At 49.4% G+C, this 15,734-nt stretch overlaps 2 protein-coding genes across 2 annotated transcripts; one reads left to right on the top strand and one right to left on the bottom strand.

Moving 5' to 3' along the window:
* Positions 1-261: 261 nt before the first annotated feature.
* Positions 262-7,508, bottom strand: POLR2C (DNA-directed RNA polymerase II RPB3). Its single transcript, XM_002366470.2, has 10 exons — positions 6,175-7,508; positions 5,430-5,515; positions 4,920-4,974; positions 4,354-4,557; positions 3,818-3,883; positions 3,255-3,376; positions 2,810-2,865; positions 2,587-2,626; positions 2,117-2,213; positions 262-1,388 (listed from the first exon to the last, which is right to left on the bottom strand). Exons 1-10 carry the CDS (start codon positions 6,718-6,720, stop codon positions 1,206-1,208), a joined length of 1,455 nt encoding a protein of 484 aa, XP_002366511.1. The 5' UTR covers positions 6,721-7,508; the 3' UTR covers positions 262-1,205.
* Positions 7,509-7,730: 222 nt separating this feature from the next.
* On the top strand, positions 7,731-14,406 carry TGME49_238180 (26s proteasome regulatory complex subunit, putative). The gene is made up of 11 exons (XM_018780522.1): positions 7,731-8,470; positions 9,342-9,404; positions 9,700-9,779; positions 9,963-10,030; positions 10,438-10,575; positions 10,948-11,093; positions 11,387-11,478; positions 11,781-12,011; positions 12,476-12,644; positions 12,948-13,068; positions 13,553-14,406. The coding sequence occupies exons 1-11, from the start codon at positions 8,379-8,381 to the stop codon at positions 13,604-13,606; spliced, it is 1,254 nt and encodes a 417-aa protein (XP_018637695.1). The 5' UTR covers positions 7,731-8,378; the 3' UTR covers positions 13,607-14,406.
* The last annotated feature ends 1,328 nt before the right edge of the window (positions 14,407-15,734 follow it).

The following is a 15,734-nucleotide window of genomic DNA, read 5'->3' as shown; positions in this document are numbered from 1 at the left end:
TCTCGAGGGTCTTTTTTTTGTATCCGTGTTCCACTGCACTGTTCGCGATCGTCACGCTAAGTGCACTGAGTAAACTGGTATTCGGCGCCTACTCGGAAACCTTCAACTTCCTTCAAACTCACGTTTTTGGAACGTGAGGCGTTTCAGGTAGCGCGTTTGTTCTATTTCGAAATGGATAGTCCTAGGATGAAGTCTGTGCATCTTTGAAAATGAATTGATGACGCTAAACTTGAGAAAGGCTTCAGAGAAAAAGTAGGCTTTCAACATTACGCATTCTACGTCAACATGTGGGGGCACAAGGCACCCAAAGCGCGAGAGCCTTGAGGCTCCGAAGCAAACCATTTGACACCAGAGTCTGCTGCAGTCTTTGATGGGTTTGCTGTCTGAAACGAAACCTTCCTGTGTAAAGATCATCGCACCTTTATGACGGATAAAAAAGTTCTTTACGTCGTTGCTTCAAACGTGAAGAGAGGCGAGGGGATCTCTAAACCTCTCTCGGCGGGTGCCCCACAGATAAGAGAGAAATCGAGTAACAGAAAACATGGGAGAAGAGAGCTGAAACATGCGAAAAAGACAAGCGGGACAGAAAGTACAGAGAGGCGGAGACACGCACGGGCTAGCAGTGCATGCAGGCGAGCGAATCTTTCGACACCTTTGTTTTTTCAGAGAATGACGAAGCAAGAAAGTCTGTCTTGCCGTCTCCGTCCAAGTTTTCGTGGAAGGAAAAAGAGACATACGCTGCCAACCTATCCCCACGGGCAGACGCACAAATGCAGCAAACCCACACACCAACACAAAAAATTGTACACCCATACGTATGAGTAAAAACATACATATATATACTTATGTGTACCAGTCTTTGAATCATAAATACATATACCTATATATATGTATATACATATGTATATATATGTATATATGTGTATATATATGTATATATGTGTATATATATGTATAAATATATATATATATATATGTGTACGCTCACAGTGTTGGTAAGATAGCAGAATGAGGAATATGAGAGAAAGACGATTTAATTTTATGCGTGAGCAAGTTGCGCGAAAAGAAGCACGACGGAAAGTTCTGCGAGAGTGGGAAATGCATTTGTCTCTGGAGGTGTCTTCCCCAAGTCTCTCGCTTCGCTGCTCCCGCTCTTTCTCTCTTCTCTTCTTTCTGTTTTCTCCTTCCTCTTCTCCGCGCTTTCCTCAGTCGAGATCGAGGCGAACGGAGCCCCCGCTCGGCCGCGCCTCTGCGGCGGAAGCGAAAGTCGAAGCTCCCGTCGCCCGTGCACTCGCTTGTGAAACGAGGCCCTCTAACTCGGTCACTTTGTTCAGCAAGATGTCGAAAGCCATCTCCACAATCTGCTCTGCAGGCATCACTCCGGTTGACTGCAGGCAGGAAAGCAGCAGAGAGACGAGGAAACCGAGCAAACAGAGAGCGATGAGCGCGGGGGAGCGGGGGATTCATTCTACAGCTACTGCTCCTAGGTACGACGGCGCGGATCCTCCTCGCATCTGAGGCGTTGTCTTCTCTCGCTGTTGGACGCGCAATAACAAGAAACCACCCACAATGCACGCAGAACACAACGACGTAGAAAAGCCTTGCTGTCGTAGGAGATCGAAGAAGTCCAACATCGGGACAGCTGTCTTCAGCAGCCCCGTGGCTCGAGGTAACCGTGGGGGGGGGGGGGGGAGGGGAGGCGTGGAGAGAATGAGATGGACAGACACAACAGATTTTTCTGCGCAGATGTGTGCATACATAATTATATGTTCTGTGTTTGCATGCAGATATCGAATCTACATCTATCTATTCATACACATAAGGGACGCGTGGATCCCTTGATACACACAGGTAGATTCCACATCTGCACAAAGACACCATACACATATAAATATATACATAAATATAATATATATACATAAATATATATATATAAACATAAATATATACGTAGTGCGCATTTGTAGCCTCTCGCAGATGTCGTGCACTTTAAAAATTAGTTCCTGCGTTTGTGGCTGCAGCGCTTGTCTCTGAGGAGCGCCTGCGGCGCTCCGCTGCATGCAAGGTCTTCGCCTGACAAGTTGAAACTTTGAAAGTTCGAGTGAAAGGAACGCACCTCGACAGTGAAGTGAAACTTTCGCTCGTTGGGTTCGACGCGAACCAACCTTCGAAAGCCGAGTTCCTGAGCCTTGACTTTGCACTGGTCGCAGAAGCTGAAAAAAAAACGAAATGCCGTTCTCTCCCGGTTCTCTCTCTCGCAGCCACCAAACAGCAACCTCCGCCAAAGTTCAGAAACTTCAGTCCACAAAACAGATACAGAAAAAGACAAATAAATACACTTTTTCCTCTGTGCGCACTTAAAGCCATCCATGCTTATGCACAACTCTGCATGGAGGCATGCAAAGCAGAGGAGCAGCGAAAAACAGAAACCTGTAAGTTGTGACACACTTCATATGTAGATTTACCTTTCTGTCTGCTTGCAAATACATATACATATATATATATACACTTATATGTGTGTGTGTCTGGAAATGTGGAATTTTATTTTGAAGAGAGTATCTGCTTGTTCGAGCTCTGCGGACTCACATGCAGTTCATTTTGTTTTCGACGCGCAGAACTCCGGTGCCTGGAGAAAAAAGCAGAAAAGGGAAGTGCGACTGAGAGGAGAAGGAAGAGAGGAAAGCGAAGCGAAGGAAGAACAAGCCTGCGAACCAGCAGAAGAATCTGTCGCTGACGACCCACACTGAAAACAGAAAAACCGCGAAAACCGAGAAGAGACCGCAAAGACAACACAAGGCAATGTCCTCACCTCCTGTCGCAGTGTCGTCAATGAAGGAGAAGACTTCGCGAGGGCATGATGCAGCTCTGAGGAAACAGAGAAGAAAAGGAAACATATCTGACTTCTTTGCGGAAAAATACCCCTCTGTCGCTCTGCCCTCCTACGACTGCACACGCAGTTGTTCCACTCTTCGCAAAATTCCCAACTTTCCCCGCGGTACGCTAAATGACTCAGCTTCCTGAAATCCTAGAAAATCCGACGTTCTCTCCTCAGTTCTCTTTCTCGATGTTCTTCTCCTTCTGAATTCTTTTTCGCATTTCCTTGTCGGTTCTCTGCCGTTCTCCTCTTTTCTTTCCTCTGGTCTCCCCTCTGTGTCCTCTCTGCTGGGTCACCTTCTCGTTTCTGTCCTGCGTTCTTTTCTGCATTCTCTTCTTGCTCTTGGGTTTCTGCTTTTCAACGAGCTTCGCCTCCTCACATTTGCCTCTTGACTTCTGCTGGGGCCCTTGCGAGCAGGTCTTCTTCGAAAGCGATTTCCGGCTCAAATTTGTACGAAGCCGTCGCGACTGGCGACCATTTTGCATGCACTTTGCCGATGCCCTAAAGAAGAAGTAAAAATCAGTGAAAAAAAGCAAAAAAACATGAAAAAATGTGAAAATGTGAGGAAAAAGACGGTAAAAATCTGAGGAAAGCGTTGAAGCTCACAGCCCACAAAAAAACGCGGGCGCCCTTCAGGCACGACGGCGGAAAGAGAAAAAAGTCGACCTGCCTTCCACCAAGCTGTTGCTTCTTCCTACGTGCGGAAGAGGCATCAACCAGAACCCCACACAGCGTGTAGCCGAGGAGCAGTTAACAGCTTCACACCGAAGGCTTCTGCATCATTCAACTCGGAGAGAAAAGCGAGAAGACAAAGGAAAAGACACACAGCGAAGACGAGGCACAGATGAAGCTTTCGAGAAGTTGTGCAGCGCGACAGAGAAGAGCGAGCCGTCCGAGATCGGCGCGCAACCGCACAGATACCCGAAGGCCTTTTCTCCTCACCTTGGTCGCCGTCATTCGCATGTTCACGCTCTGATTTTTGCGCAGTTTGACGATAGGAATGCCGTCCTGGAAACAACACACACTGGCTCCTCTTCTCCGTAAAATCTGAAAAGTCCTCCGTGTCTCATATTCATGCCGACCTCTGTCTCGACAGGAACTTAAGACACTGACGCATAGGCGCATGTTCACAGAACTGCAAGCACCACTCCATGTGCACACGCATATATTCATACATCCAGATACTCATATATATATATATATATATATATATATATGCATATATATATATATATATATGTGTATGTGTGTATGTGTGTATGTGTGTATGTGTGTATGTGTGTGTGACAACTCTGTCTATTTCTACGGTGTCTGTTTCTGTTCAGGGGCGCAGAACGTTCGTTTTCTTTTTCGAGGAGAGACGAAATCTCATTGTTTCTATACACGGAGACGGAACGCGTTCGTTGCCGCTGGAAGCGACACCATTTCTCGGATTCGTGTTACACAGCGCGGAGCTCTGCACTTCTGTCTCGCTTTACCATTTCTTTTTCCTGCATTTCGCGGAGGAGAGGCACCGGCATGGGGCATCCGAGGTCGAGGAAGCCGGCCGAGGCGAGGGAGGCGCCGCGCGCGTTGTCGGCGACGATGTCTCGGTGAGTGACGAGGAGCGAGTCGCGTTCGCAAACCACGTCGAGTGCGTACTGCACGCTGCACCGCGAGCAGTGGTCCGCGCAGTCGCAGTCCTGGAGAAAAGAACGGAGAAAAAGGCAAGAGACCGGGATGAAGAAGAAGTTGCCAGCGAGAAAGGCGCGAGACATGGGGAGACGCAAGACAAGACACGTTGACGGACAGAAGCGTTCTCTCCGCTCTTCTGCTTGAAGCTGCACTGGGGATTCGAAGGAGGGCTGCGGCCTCAGGAGCGGCTGCAGTGAATGGCGGCGCCCCGCCTCGAGGTGAAGCGGAAAAGCTTCGAACGGCTGGGCCTTTCCTGGACCGCTGTGGTGTGGGGAGGCGGGTGAGAAGAGGAAGATTCAAACGGGGACGCGGGCAACGGAGGGACAACCCAGCTGGCGCAACAGAGGAAGCAGACAAGGTTGGGGCCTACATCGCGGTTGACGAACTCCGCCACACGCGTGCTGTCGATGGGAAGCAGTCCGAGCCTGCAAAGACGGACGGAGACAAAAAGGAGGCCCTGCGAGACTTTCGACGCAGCGACTGAGACGCGCGCGCGCGTCCACGCGCAGAGGCAATACACGCAGAGACTCTCGTGTCTCCTCTCCGTCCGGAGACACCCTCAGAGAGGTTCGCGACGAAGACGCGCGACACAAAGAGCCAGCGGAACGCTTCACGTCTGCAAGTGGACAGGCGCCAAAATCCACGGGGGTCTCTGCTTTTGGGCGTGCATGCACTCGCGCGACGGAGTGCGTCTGTCAGGCCATGGAAGAAGAGGCGAGAAGACAAAAACAAAGCGAAGCCGCGAAGCTGCGACGAGGGCAAGGGGAGGGGAGGGCAGGGGGCCAGGGCAGGGGAGAACGCGCCACTCAGAGAACATGGAAAGAAGCGAAGAGAAGTTGAAGAGAAGTTGAAGAGAAGTTGAAGAGAACCAGTGGCTGACCTGTGAGAGATATATTCATCGTGCAAGACGCTCGTGTTTTCGTACACGGTGACTAGATCGATGGCGAGGCTGGGAACCTCTGAAATCTGGCGGCACAAAAACAAAAGTGAGGCATTTGCAGGGCGTTTCACTTCACAGAAGAAGAACGCACTGGGGGCAATCGAAAGAACTGAAGAAGTCTGCCTCTGGAAGTCGAACTTCGCCGACTTGCGCAACAGGGACAGCGACACATGGCGTCTGTTCTCTCTTCGCATGCGCCTGGCTCGCCAGACCCCTTGGACATTTCCAGAAGGCTGGTTCTCTCGAAAGAAAAAGAGTCGCAAGCGACTCTGACAGGGAATATCATGTCTTCTTCTGCACAAACATCTTAAACGCGCATTCATGCAGGTGAACCTGCTGCGTCTGCATCCGCCCGTGTATGCAATCACACAAACACACATATAAATACACATATACATATATATATATATACATATATATATATACATATATGTATACGCATGTATGCATGTATGCGTAACAGTATGCATCAGTCTATATCTTTCTATATGAAAGTGTGTATATATAAATAGAGATTTAAACTTTGGAAACAGATGAGTGCAATTGTGTGTGAAGACTATGCACATGTGAAAGACTGAGGACGTATATGGATGCATTTTTGCGCTCTCGCGTATCTTTCGAGCTCTGAGAAACTCTTTTCCGAAATTTTCGCCTTGTGCTTTAACGAGGTTCGCCGGCGTTTTACCATGACGCGACGGAGGCCGTTTGCGATGGAGACGTCGCAGTTTTCCAGAAGAAACTTGACTTTGTTTTGCGAAACTTCTTTCACGACGATACTCGGTTCGTAGGCCATGGAGCCGCCAGCTGCAAGGCCCGCGAAGCCGGAGAACGCCGCCCCCGGGAAGAGAGAGCCTGCAGCCGGCGCTTGGGCTCCAGAGGTAGGAGCGAACGTGTCTCTGTCGAAGCGGCTGGCCTTCTGACTCTCGCTTTTCGAGAGAAGGGAAGAGAAGTAGTCGCTCTTTCCAGTCGAAGACTGCCCGCTCAGACCTGCAGTCTCCTCCCTGGCCGCACCGCGGCCGTCCTGTGCTTCGGTCGCGCGTCCCAAGTGAGTCGGGTCCGCTAGTTGGGCTCCACGACCGCGGTCGGAAGAACCAGAGACAGCGGCGTGAGCGGCGACGCCAGATCCGAGTGAGGAGTGAGCGAAGGACGGATCCGAACTGCTCGCTTGAGAGTCGAACTCCCGCTGAGTTGAGCCATGCCCGGGCACAGGTTGTGAGAAGAAACTGTCCATTTCGACAGAAAAGGAGGAGAAAAGAAAGAGAAAAGAAAGACGAAAACCAGGGACAGCCTCTTCCTGTTAGCCCGCTAGTGAGGACGCGAGGCAACGCGAGCTCTCGCCTCTTCCTCCCCGCCTCCAAGAGGCTGCAAAGGTCAGCCAAGCCCCGAAAGCGGACACAAGACGGGGCCCCGCTGGGGTGTACATACACCTGAGAAGAGAGCGCCACGAAGAAGCGGGAGCAGCAGGCGAGAGAGTGGAGACAAAGGAGGAAGCGAATCTTCGAGGTCCTCGTCACTGGCCAATCGATAGTGATTTCAGAGACAAAGAGGACAAGCAACAGACAAAAGAAAGGCGGAGAGTTGAGGTGAAGGACGACAGAACAGAGATGAGTCGACGGCGGTGAAACAAGGAGATAAACGACAAGAGGACAAGGCGACAAGAGGTGAGAGAGACGGCAGAACAGAGAGGGAAGAGGGGAAGGTCTGAACGAGTACAAGAAGAACGACGGTAGAGGGCGACTTCTTCGTGTGCTGCGACAGAGAGTGAACTCTGGAGTTTCCAGAGTGGAGCTTTTCCGACGTGAGTGTCAACTCGAAGAGGATTGTCAGACAGAGAAGAGAACGCAAGTTAGAGACGAAGTCCCGAAAACGGACAGAAAGCTCAAGATGCTCGCGCGTTCTTCCTCTAGAGGCCGTTCCGTTCCATGAAATTCGAGAGAGGAAACGCGTGAGGACTCCTCCGCGCAGACGTCCGTCTACACCGCAGACCGTTTCATTCGCTCTTCTGTTTTCCAGTCTTCGTTTGGCTTTGTGTCTCTCAACGCACTGAGAAAAACTCGGATTCCTCGCCCGCCGCCCCCCCCTCTCCCCGCCTGGAAAAGAGACTGCCGGCGATTCAGCGCTGAACTCGAAAAATCGCGGGCATGCAGTTTTTTCCGCGCCTAGAGTTTCGAGGCTCGCGGCCTCCTCTCTCTTCTTCCTCCGTGTCTGCGGAGGCGTCCTCGCCGCAGATTCCTTCTCTTTTCTTTGTCCACGCTCGTCGACTTTCTCCAGGAAGAAGCGATTCGTCTCGGTCCACGTTCAGCTTCTTGCAGCCGAGAGGCGCGCCAGCCGCTTGTCCGCCAAACTCGAAGTTTTTCGGGTGTACGTACACCCGGTGTTGCGCCGCGAGTTATACGAGAGCGCACAGGCCTCTTTTCCGCTTGTGCGCAAACGTAGGAGGGAACTCGGCTGCGCGTTCTCTCTTGACTTCTCTGCACCTTCTTCGCAAGCGCCGTTCTGCGACTCTGAGCGTCCCCGAACGCTCCTCGTTTCCAGGCTCGTCCGGGCGCCTGTCTTCACACGCGCGAAACAGTGTGTGTGTGCTGTCGACGCAGACCGGCCTTTTTTCCTGCTTTTCGCTCTTTTTTCTCGAGGTTCCTTCGCTTTCCTCCGTCCTCGCCTTCTCGTGTGGCGCCTTAGTCTCCTGAGCTGTCAGAACAACGGAAACTCGCGGCTCTCGTCCCCGCGCGCGCAGCCCTTTCCGCTAGCGACTCCGCTCTGCGCGTTAAAGAACCTTCTACTGTCGTTCTTCTCTCCCGAGAGTCCTTTCTTGTTCTCCCCGTGGTCTCTCTCGTATTCTCTTTCCTGTTCTCTGTCGCGTATTCTCTTGTTCTGTCTCGATTCTCCACCATGGTCCCAGCACCCGAGCAGACAGGCTCTCAGTCTCCGGCCGCCTCGCCGGCGACAAATGGAGACGCTGGAAAAGCCAAGGAAACAGAGACGTAAGAACCAAACTTTCTACGCACATCGAATTTCCCCTCGGAATCCTCTGCAAAGGGACACGCCAGCCCAAATCGACTTGCGCTATAAATGCATGCACAGCATCTTTCATATCTTCATATATATATATATATACATATATATATGTATGTATATGTATATATAAATATATATATATATATATATATATTTGTATGCGGACTTGCCTCGACCTGTGTCAGTCAATCTATCGACCAATCTACATGCACAAGTGTGCATGCATATGTATATACATATATACAAAGATGTATATATATATATATATATATGTGTATACAAAGATGTATATGTAGATATATATATATATAAACGTATATGTCTGTGTAAGAGACACGCTACTTGTTGAGCATGTGGGGCTTTGGATTCCGAACTTGGAGGTGAAACAGCGCGACGAGAACTGGAGGCGTGGATCCTTCTTCGCGTCGTTCGTTTTTTTCTTTTCGCATGTACTTTCGAGGTGCGCTCCTTCGCCACAGTTTTTCTTTTCCTTCTCCCCGTGCTTGTCATTTTTTTTACCTTTATCGTTCTTTTCACAGTCTTCGTCCCGATGTCTCTTTGCTTTCTCTATTCGTTTTTTCTCTTCTCTTTTTTCTCCCGTCTTGCGTCTTCTCTCTCTCTTCCTTCAGTTTCGCCCCTCTCCGCTCTGTGCGTGGAATTCATGTGGGGTCTCGATAGCAGTTTTTCTCCCGTTGTCTTTCTTTGCGATTCCTCTTCTTCTGACTGCACGAGTTGCTTCGCCCTCCTCTCTGTGTTTCTCTTCTGTGTTGATCTCCTTTTTATTTCTCGTTTTTATCGATGTCGCCGTTCTTTTCTTGCTTTTTTCTATTTTCGCAGCATCACCGCAGAAATGGCCGTTGCTCAGGAAACGATTCCTATTTGCGAGGTCGCTCAACTGCTGTACGTCGCCTTATAAAGACTCTCTCTGTTTTTTCTCCCCATTTTGCTTTGTTAAATCTTCGTCTTTCCTTTTTCATCTTCTTTCTGCCTTTTCGCGTTTCAAACAAATGTTCTAAACTTATGGGCTGGTTCGCACTCGTGTAGAAAGAATTTCAATTTTTGGTGTGGACGGGCAAAAAGTGCGTTTTCTGCAAATGTATATGCCAATGTATGCGCATGTATGTGTGTTTGCGTGATGCGTTCGGAGAGACGTTGCGAATTCTTTGATTTTTCCAAAAATAAATGTTTTTCTCAGGCATCAACTACGTCTCTCGGAGGAAACGGAACCCCACGCCGAGAGCAAGGAGCGCCTCCTTGAACTCATAAAGAAACACGGTGAGTCTTGCTTTTCCCCCTTCTCTCCATCATCTCGCTCTTCCTGTCTTTCCGTCTTTCGTCTCTCTCTTGTTTTTCTCCTCTCTCTTGTTTTTCTCCTCTCTCTTCTCTCCCTTTTGCTCGTTTACTCTCTTCTTTTTCTTTCTCCACATTTTGCGGAAGAATGTTCTTGTTTTTTTTCAGACATGTTGCCTCTGTATCGGCAAGTCTGCGAGGAGTTTCGCTGGCCTGCGGACCAAGTTCTTGTGCAGGTGCGTTCTCACCTTCCCGAGTGTCTTTCAGAAAGAAGATGCCCCCCATTCTTCGCAGCTAAATCTCCCTTTCAACCTCTTGTCTCTTTCTTCTTGTCGGAAGCAAGCAGAGAGATATTTTTCGACGAACTTTGACTGCGATCGTGAATCGAGAGATGAGGCAGCCTTGAAATTTTCCTTTTAGGCATTTTCGCGACGGAGTTGCAGCGTCAGCTTGTCTCTGCGTAGTTTCGGTCTCGGTTCGACCTTCTTTCTTCCGTGCTTCCTTTTCTGTCTCTTTTCTTCATCCCTCGTCGCTCTTCTTCTGCGATCTCTCTCTTGCTGCCTCTCTATCCTTCTTCTCTCTTTCTCTCTCTCCCGTGGCTTTTCCTTTGACATTTCTTCCTCTTTCTCACCAATGTTTTCAGTCGATGGAGGAGAAGCACAAGGAGGAACTGGCGGCGATCGACATGCGTCTGGAGGAGGCGAAGGAAAAGTACGGAGACGTCGAGGTGCGCGAGGCCCTGCTAACTCGCGCGAATTTTTACTGCCGCATCGGAGATCTCGTGAGTCGAAAGGCCGAAAAATGCGATCAAACGAAGAAACAAACAAGGCGTAGCTTCTCTTGAGGCATTCTACTTCTTCCTTGCCTCCGTTATCTCTCTGTCTCTCGCCTCTTTTCCTTTTTCCAAGGTTATGCGCTCTTTCCTTCTCCTTTCCACAGTCTCTCTCTTCTCGTGCAGCGCCGCTGTTTCCTTTTCGTTCTCCCTCCTCCATGTCTCACCGTTCTCTCTATCGTTGTCCCCAGCTTTCTTCTCCTTCTACTTGTCTTCTGTCTCTCTCCTCCCTTTTCCTCCGTCGCTCTCTCCACTTTTCTTCTCTCCTATGCCCTCGTTTCTTCACTGTTTCTTCCACCTTTCTTTCCTGCCTTTTTCCAGAAACAAGCGGTGAAGGCGTACGATGTGGCTTACCAAAAGACAGTCGGTGCCGGAGGAAAGATCGACATCACACTGAGTCTCATTCGCCTCGGCTTCGTTTTCTCTGACAAAGAACTCGTGAAGAAATACCTTGCCCGCGCAGAAGAGTGAGGTTGCGACACACAGCGGAGAAACGTTCAGCGACCGAAAAAAAGAAATCCGCTCGACTCTGCCGTTTGGAGAAACGCGGTCTTCCTCTCCCCAAAGAGTTAGAGACGATGCTCCTTTCCTTGCGTTCTCTTCTTTCTTCTTTCTTTCCATTCTTCTCTGCTTCTCTCTCTCCTCTTCTCTGTCTCACCCTCTATCTCTTTTCGTTCTATCTGGTGGTTGTCTTCTTCTTTGTCCGCGTCTTTTTTTCCATTCTCCCGTCTTGTTTCTTTCTGTCCGTCGTTTTTTTCAGAGAACTCGAGAAAGGCGGAGACTGGGAGAGAAGAAACAAGATGAAAGTCTACAAAGGCCTGCACCTCCTCACCTGTCGCCAGTTCAAAGAAGGTCGGTGAAAGAATGTTTCTCTCTCATTCCGTTTTTTCTCTCGGCCGTTTTCTCCTTTTCTTTCTCTTTTCTCCACCTGCCTTGATTGCCTTTTGTCTCGACTCGTACCTTTCTCTTTCCTTCTGCCCTTCCCTCATCGTCTCGTGTTCTTCTCTCCCTTTTTTTTCTTTCTTCGCTCGCGTCGTTCATCTGCGAAACGAAACGGAGTCAGATGGCGGTATAAACTTTATCTTCCACGTTTTTCCTTCTTTGCATTTTGCCAGAATCTCCTCTCTCTCCCCTCCTGTTTTTCCTCTTTTCAGCGGCGCAGCTGTTTCTGGGTGTGCTAGCCACCTTCCCGACCTGTTCGCTCTTTTCTTTCGAAAAATTCATTTTCTACGCGACACTCCTCGCCCTCCTCACGGAGGACCGGTCTGTCCTGAGGGAGCAGCTCCTCACTGCCCCGCCTGTCCTGGAAGGTGCAGACGAAGAACTGAAAAGCTTCCTCAGAGGATTCTTCTACGGCCGATACCGCGACTTCATGTCTCTCCTCTGTTAGTCGAAACAAACAGAAAAAAGACGACGCGACGCGCGCAGGCAACCGTCTAAGGCGCCGGAGACCTCCCGCTTGTGGAACCTCGCGGGTCTCTGCAAAAGACCCTTGCTCCTCTCTCGACGCATCTGCTCCTCTCCAGAGAAAGAACAGAGCCCACGAGATGAGCGACCACTGGTTACGTTCCGTATATATATATATATATAAGGATTAGACGATTCGTATATAAATACATATATATATATATATATGTATATATATGTATGTATATGTATATTCAAGCACATACACATGCCTATACTCGACGGAGAGAAAAGAGTAGAGACTCGATAGTCAGTAGAAACACACCGAGACGTACAACTCGACGCGGATATGTGTATATATATATATATATGTTTGTGTATATGTTTATGTATGTCTTAGATGAACGTGGAGAGAGACGTAAATTGCGAGCTTTTTCTGCAGGTCCGATCGCGCGGCGGGTGAAGTGCGACTTGTATTTGGGTCGGCACTATCTCTACTTTATTCGTGCCATTCGTCTGAGGGCGTACAGTCAGTTCCTGGAGCCCTACAAGTCCGTCACCATTGAGAACATGGCGACGGCCTTCGGCGTCTCGCCGTCCTTCATCGAGGCGTGAGCACAAACGAGAGAACAGAGAGAAAAAGAAAACAGAGGGGAAAAGAGAATAGGAGAGATCAAGACGGGAGAACAGAGAGTGTAGGTTTGAAAGGAAAATAAGCTGAGAGAAGAGTGAAGCGCATCACCTGAGTGGAAGAAGGCGGTTTTTTCGTGGTGACACAGAGCTCTTCTCTTTCTCACTGAGTTCTTCCTCTTCTCTCTGTCGTTTTTTCTTTCTTTTTCCTTCTGCGCGTCCTTTGTCTTCACCTTCTTCTTGATGGCTGACCGATTCGCTTCCCGGCTCGCGCTTCTCCTCAGCGAAGTCAGCGGCTTCATCGCGTCGGGGAAACTCAGCTGCCGCATCGACCGTGTGAACGCCGTCGTCGAGTCCAATCGTCCGGACGAGAGAAGTCGCTCTTACTTGCGCATCCTCAAGCAGGTAAGCGTTGGAGGAAAGAAGAATCTTAAAAGAAGGTAGAAGGTGGACCTTGGTGTCTCCGTCGTCAAACATGTTTGTCCGTAGAGACTCGCTTCACGAAGAGGCAACCAAAGAAAAGGGAGGAAGTTTCTTCAAACAAGAGTAGAAACTGTTTTCGGGCATGCTTTTCGGAGGGAAGACTCCTCCAAAATGGAACAGCTTGTCCTCGCCTCCATTGCTGTCGTCGCCGATTCGAAGCCATACAGGTCACTCGGAGAATCTCGTTTTGGAATTCCGAGGAAATGGAAAACTGCAGCGAGATGAGAAGGTCGGAACTTCCCGTCCTCGCCCACACTGTCTTCGAACGACAACGCATGCTTTAGAGCCTCAGTTTGAAGCTAGAGATTGCAAAGGCCCAGAAGAGTCAGAAAACGTCTCCCTTCCACAAGCGTTAACAACTGCGCGAGGGTGAGAACAAGACGTGAGTGTGTCTCTGTTTTCTCAGGGCGACTTGCTTCTGAACAGAATCCAGAAGTTATCCAGAGTGATCGCCATGTAGAGCGCAAAAGAAGGCAAAGGACTGCCGCCGAGGCGGTTGGAGAGAAGTCAGATGCACAGCAGAGGAGAGAAAACTCGCAGAAGACGAGCCAGAGGAGGACAGCACCGCAGAAGCGAGAGAGAACGGCGAGAAGACTCGCAGAGGACAGGGGAGAGACGTGGAACCGTGGGGAAGAGACAACGGAGATGGACTGTTTTCTTTCCGGGTCGACTTTTAAAAGGAGAACGGCGAGAGAAGAGAGCAAGGAAACAGACAAATCGCGAGTCTCTGACTCTCTGGAATTGGGACAGAAGCGCACAGTTTTGATGAGGCCGCTGAAGGGCTGTGAGCGTGTCTGCCGCCGATGCCTGCGCTGTATGTACACCACAATGCATTCTCTCTCGCGTTTGGAGAACAGGGAAGCGTGTAGGTTTCATCTTTTTCTCTTTCTTCGCTTTCTCGTGACTCATCGAACTGGGATCTTCCAGTCTTGAAGACGCAAAACCACATTCCTGAGGAAGTTTGAGGCGCGAGAAATCGCTTTTCAGCATCTCGGCGACAAGACAGTCTTCGCGCCGTGCTCACCCTGGCCATCAGGCGACGGAACTTTTCGTTCAAAACGACTTTCACAGTTTAGAGTCATGTGCTCTCGCTGGCTTTGTTATGTACTCTTCTCCCGCCAATTCCTGTTCTTCCTCTGTTCTCTCTTCTCTCTCTTGTTGCTCTCTCTTAACTCTCTTCCAGTGTTTTTCTCTTCGGTTCCGCGGAGACACTCTGGAAAACATGAGACGCTTTGAAAGAAATGAGACACTTTGAAAAAAGATCGGATTGTTTCCAACAAAGAGAGACATGAGGAGATGCAGTTGATAAGAAGGAGTTCCGGATAAAAAAAGTGCAAGAGAGCTAGAAGAGAAAACGAGACTTCTCAGAGTCTTCCCAAAATTCGGCCTCCCTTTGTCCTTGTCAATTTCCTTTTTTTTGGTCTCTCTTCGCCATTTCTGTAATTCTGAATTCTCGCTCTCTGCTTCTCCGTTGAGCTTTCCTTTCCTCTCCTTTTGAAACTCCCCTTTCTCTCTTCCCTCTTTGTCCGAGCAAGCATACAGAGTACACATATACAATTATATATAGAGAGATGAGAGACAGATAAAGAGATAGATTTAGATTTTCGAAATGTCGCATTTTTGGATCAGAGGAACTGGGCTTGCTGGTTTTTGAGAATTTTTTCCGGTTTTTACTTTGGCCCATGCCAGTATGAAGATGTGCGTCTTTCCGTCGGAGAGGCTGGCGAGAGTCTTCGCCTTTTTCTTCGCAGCAGTTGAATTCGATCGACAAGGCTGCATTCGGTCCTGCTGTTTTTTCTGGAGACGTTGGGGACGTCTTTCGCTCGGAGCCGACGCTAAGAATTTGTAATTTACTCCGCCTTCTCGAAACGTAGAAATCTACGTCGAGGCGAGAACAACTCTCGAGCAAGTTATCGCTATTCAAGCCGCAAAGAGTCGCTGCATTTGTTCGAGGCATCTGCGTCTCCTTTCAGCCTTGCAAACCTTTCCGGAGATCTCTAAACGACAACACCACACTCTCTGTCAAGATTTTTTCCTATTTTTTTCAACGTTTTTTCTTTTTACTGTTGGTTTTTTCTCTTTTTTCCCATTTTTACCTAGCTCTCTTCTTCTGTTCAATTTTCTTTAAATTTTCCTTTTTTTCACTTTTTTCCAATTTTCCCTCAAATGTTTTTGCAACGAATTTCGCGTGATTCTCGTTCTGCGGCACCGTGTGGGGGCAGGCGGGTCGATGTGCGAGGGCAGATCTCTGCGTTCGCGCCAGTGTTTTTCATGTTTCTTCCCTTCTCTGTGTTCTCTTGCTTTCCCTTCCTCTCGCGCTTCCTTCGTCGTGGTTCTCTTCTTTACCCTCCCGGCGTTCTTCTCCGTCGCATGTGCTTGCGCCTTCCTTTTACTCTTCTTCCTTCCTCGCACACATGCCTATCCTTCTTCCTCTTCCTTCACTGCCCTTTCTTCTTTTGAGCGCCTTCCCCGTCTCTCGTCCTGCCTTCTCACTGCAGCTCTGTCCGTTTTCTCTTTCCCCCTCCACTCTTTTCTTCTACTTCCAGGCGACGTCGCAGCTGCGCTCTGAAACGACGCTCTGCGTGGAA

Source organism: Toxoplasma gondii, chromosome VI, assembly GCF_000006565.2.
Source record: "Toxoplasma gondii ME49 chromosome VI, whole genome shotgun sequence".
NCBI lineage: Eukaryota > Apicomplexa > Conoidasida > Eucoccidiorida > Sarcocystidae > Toxoplasma > Toxoplasma gondii.
The sequence above is the reverse complement of the archived record's forward strand: the minus strand, read 5'-3'. Positions and strand labels throughout refer to the sequence as shown.

Bases quoted from the DNA above. Each gene is read 5' to 3' on its own strand.
- POLR2C (XM_002366470.2), bottom strand. From the start codon at position 6,720: ATGGACAGTTTCTTCTCACAACCTGTGCCCGGGCATGGCTCAACTCAG. The intron at 4,975-5,429 runs GTCAGCCACTGG...CCGTCTTTGCAG, and splicing joins GATGAATATATCTCTCACAG to GCTCGGACTGCTTCCCATCG. The intron at 2,866-3,254 runs GTGAGGAGGCGA...CTGTTTCCTCAG, and splicing joins GCAGAAGTCAAGAGGCAAAT to AGCTGCATCATGCCCTCGCG.
- TGME49_238180 (XM_018780522.1), top strand. From the start codon at position 8,379: ATGGTCCCAGCACCCGAGCAGACAGGCTCTCAGTCTCCGGCCGCCTCG. The intron at 10,576-10,947 runs GTGAGTCGAAAG...GCCTTTTTCCAG, and splicing joins ACTGCCGCATCGGAGATCTC to AAACAAGCGGTGAAGGCGTA. The intron at 12,645-12,947 runs GTGAGCACAAAC...GCTTCTCCTCAG, and splicing joins TCGCCGTCCTTCATCGAGGC to CGAAGTCAGCGGCTTCATCG.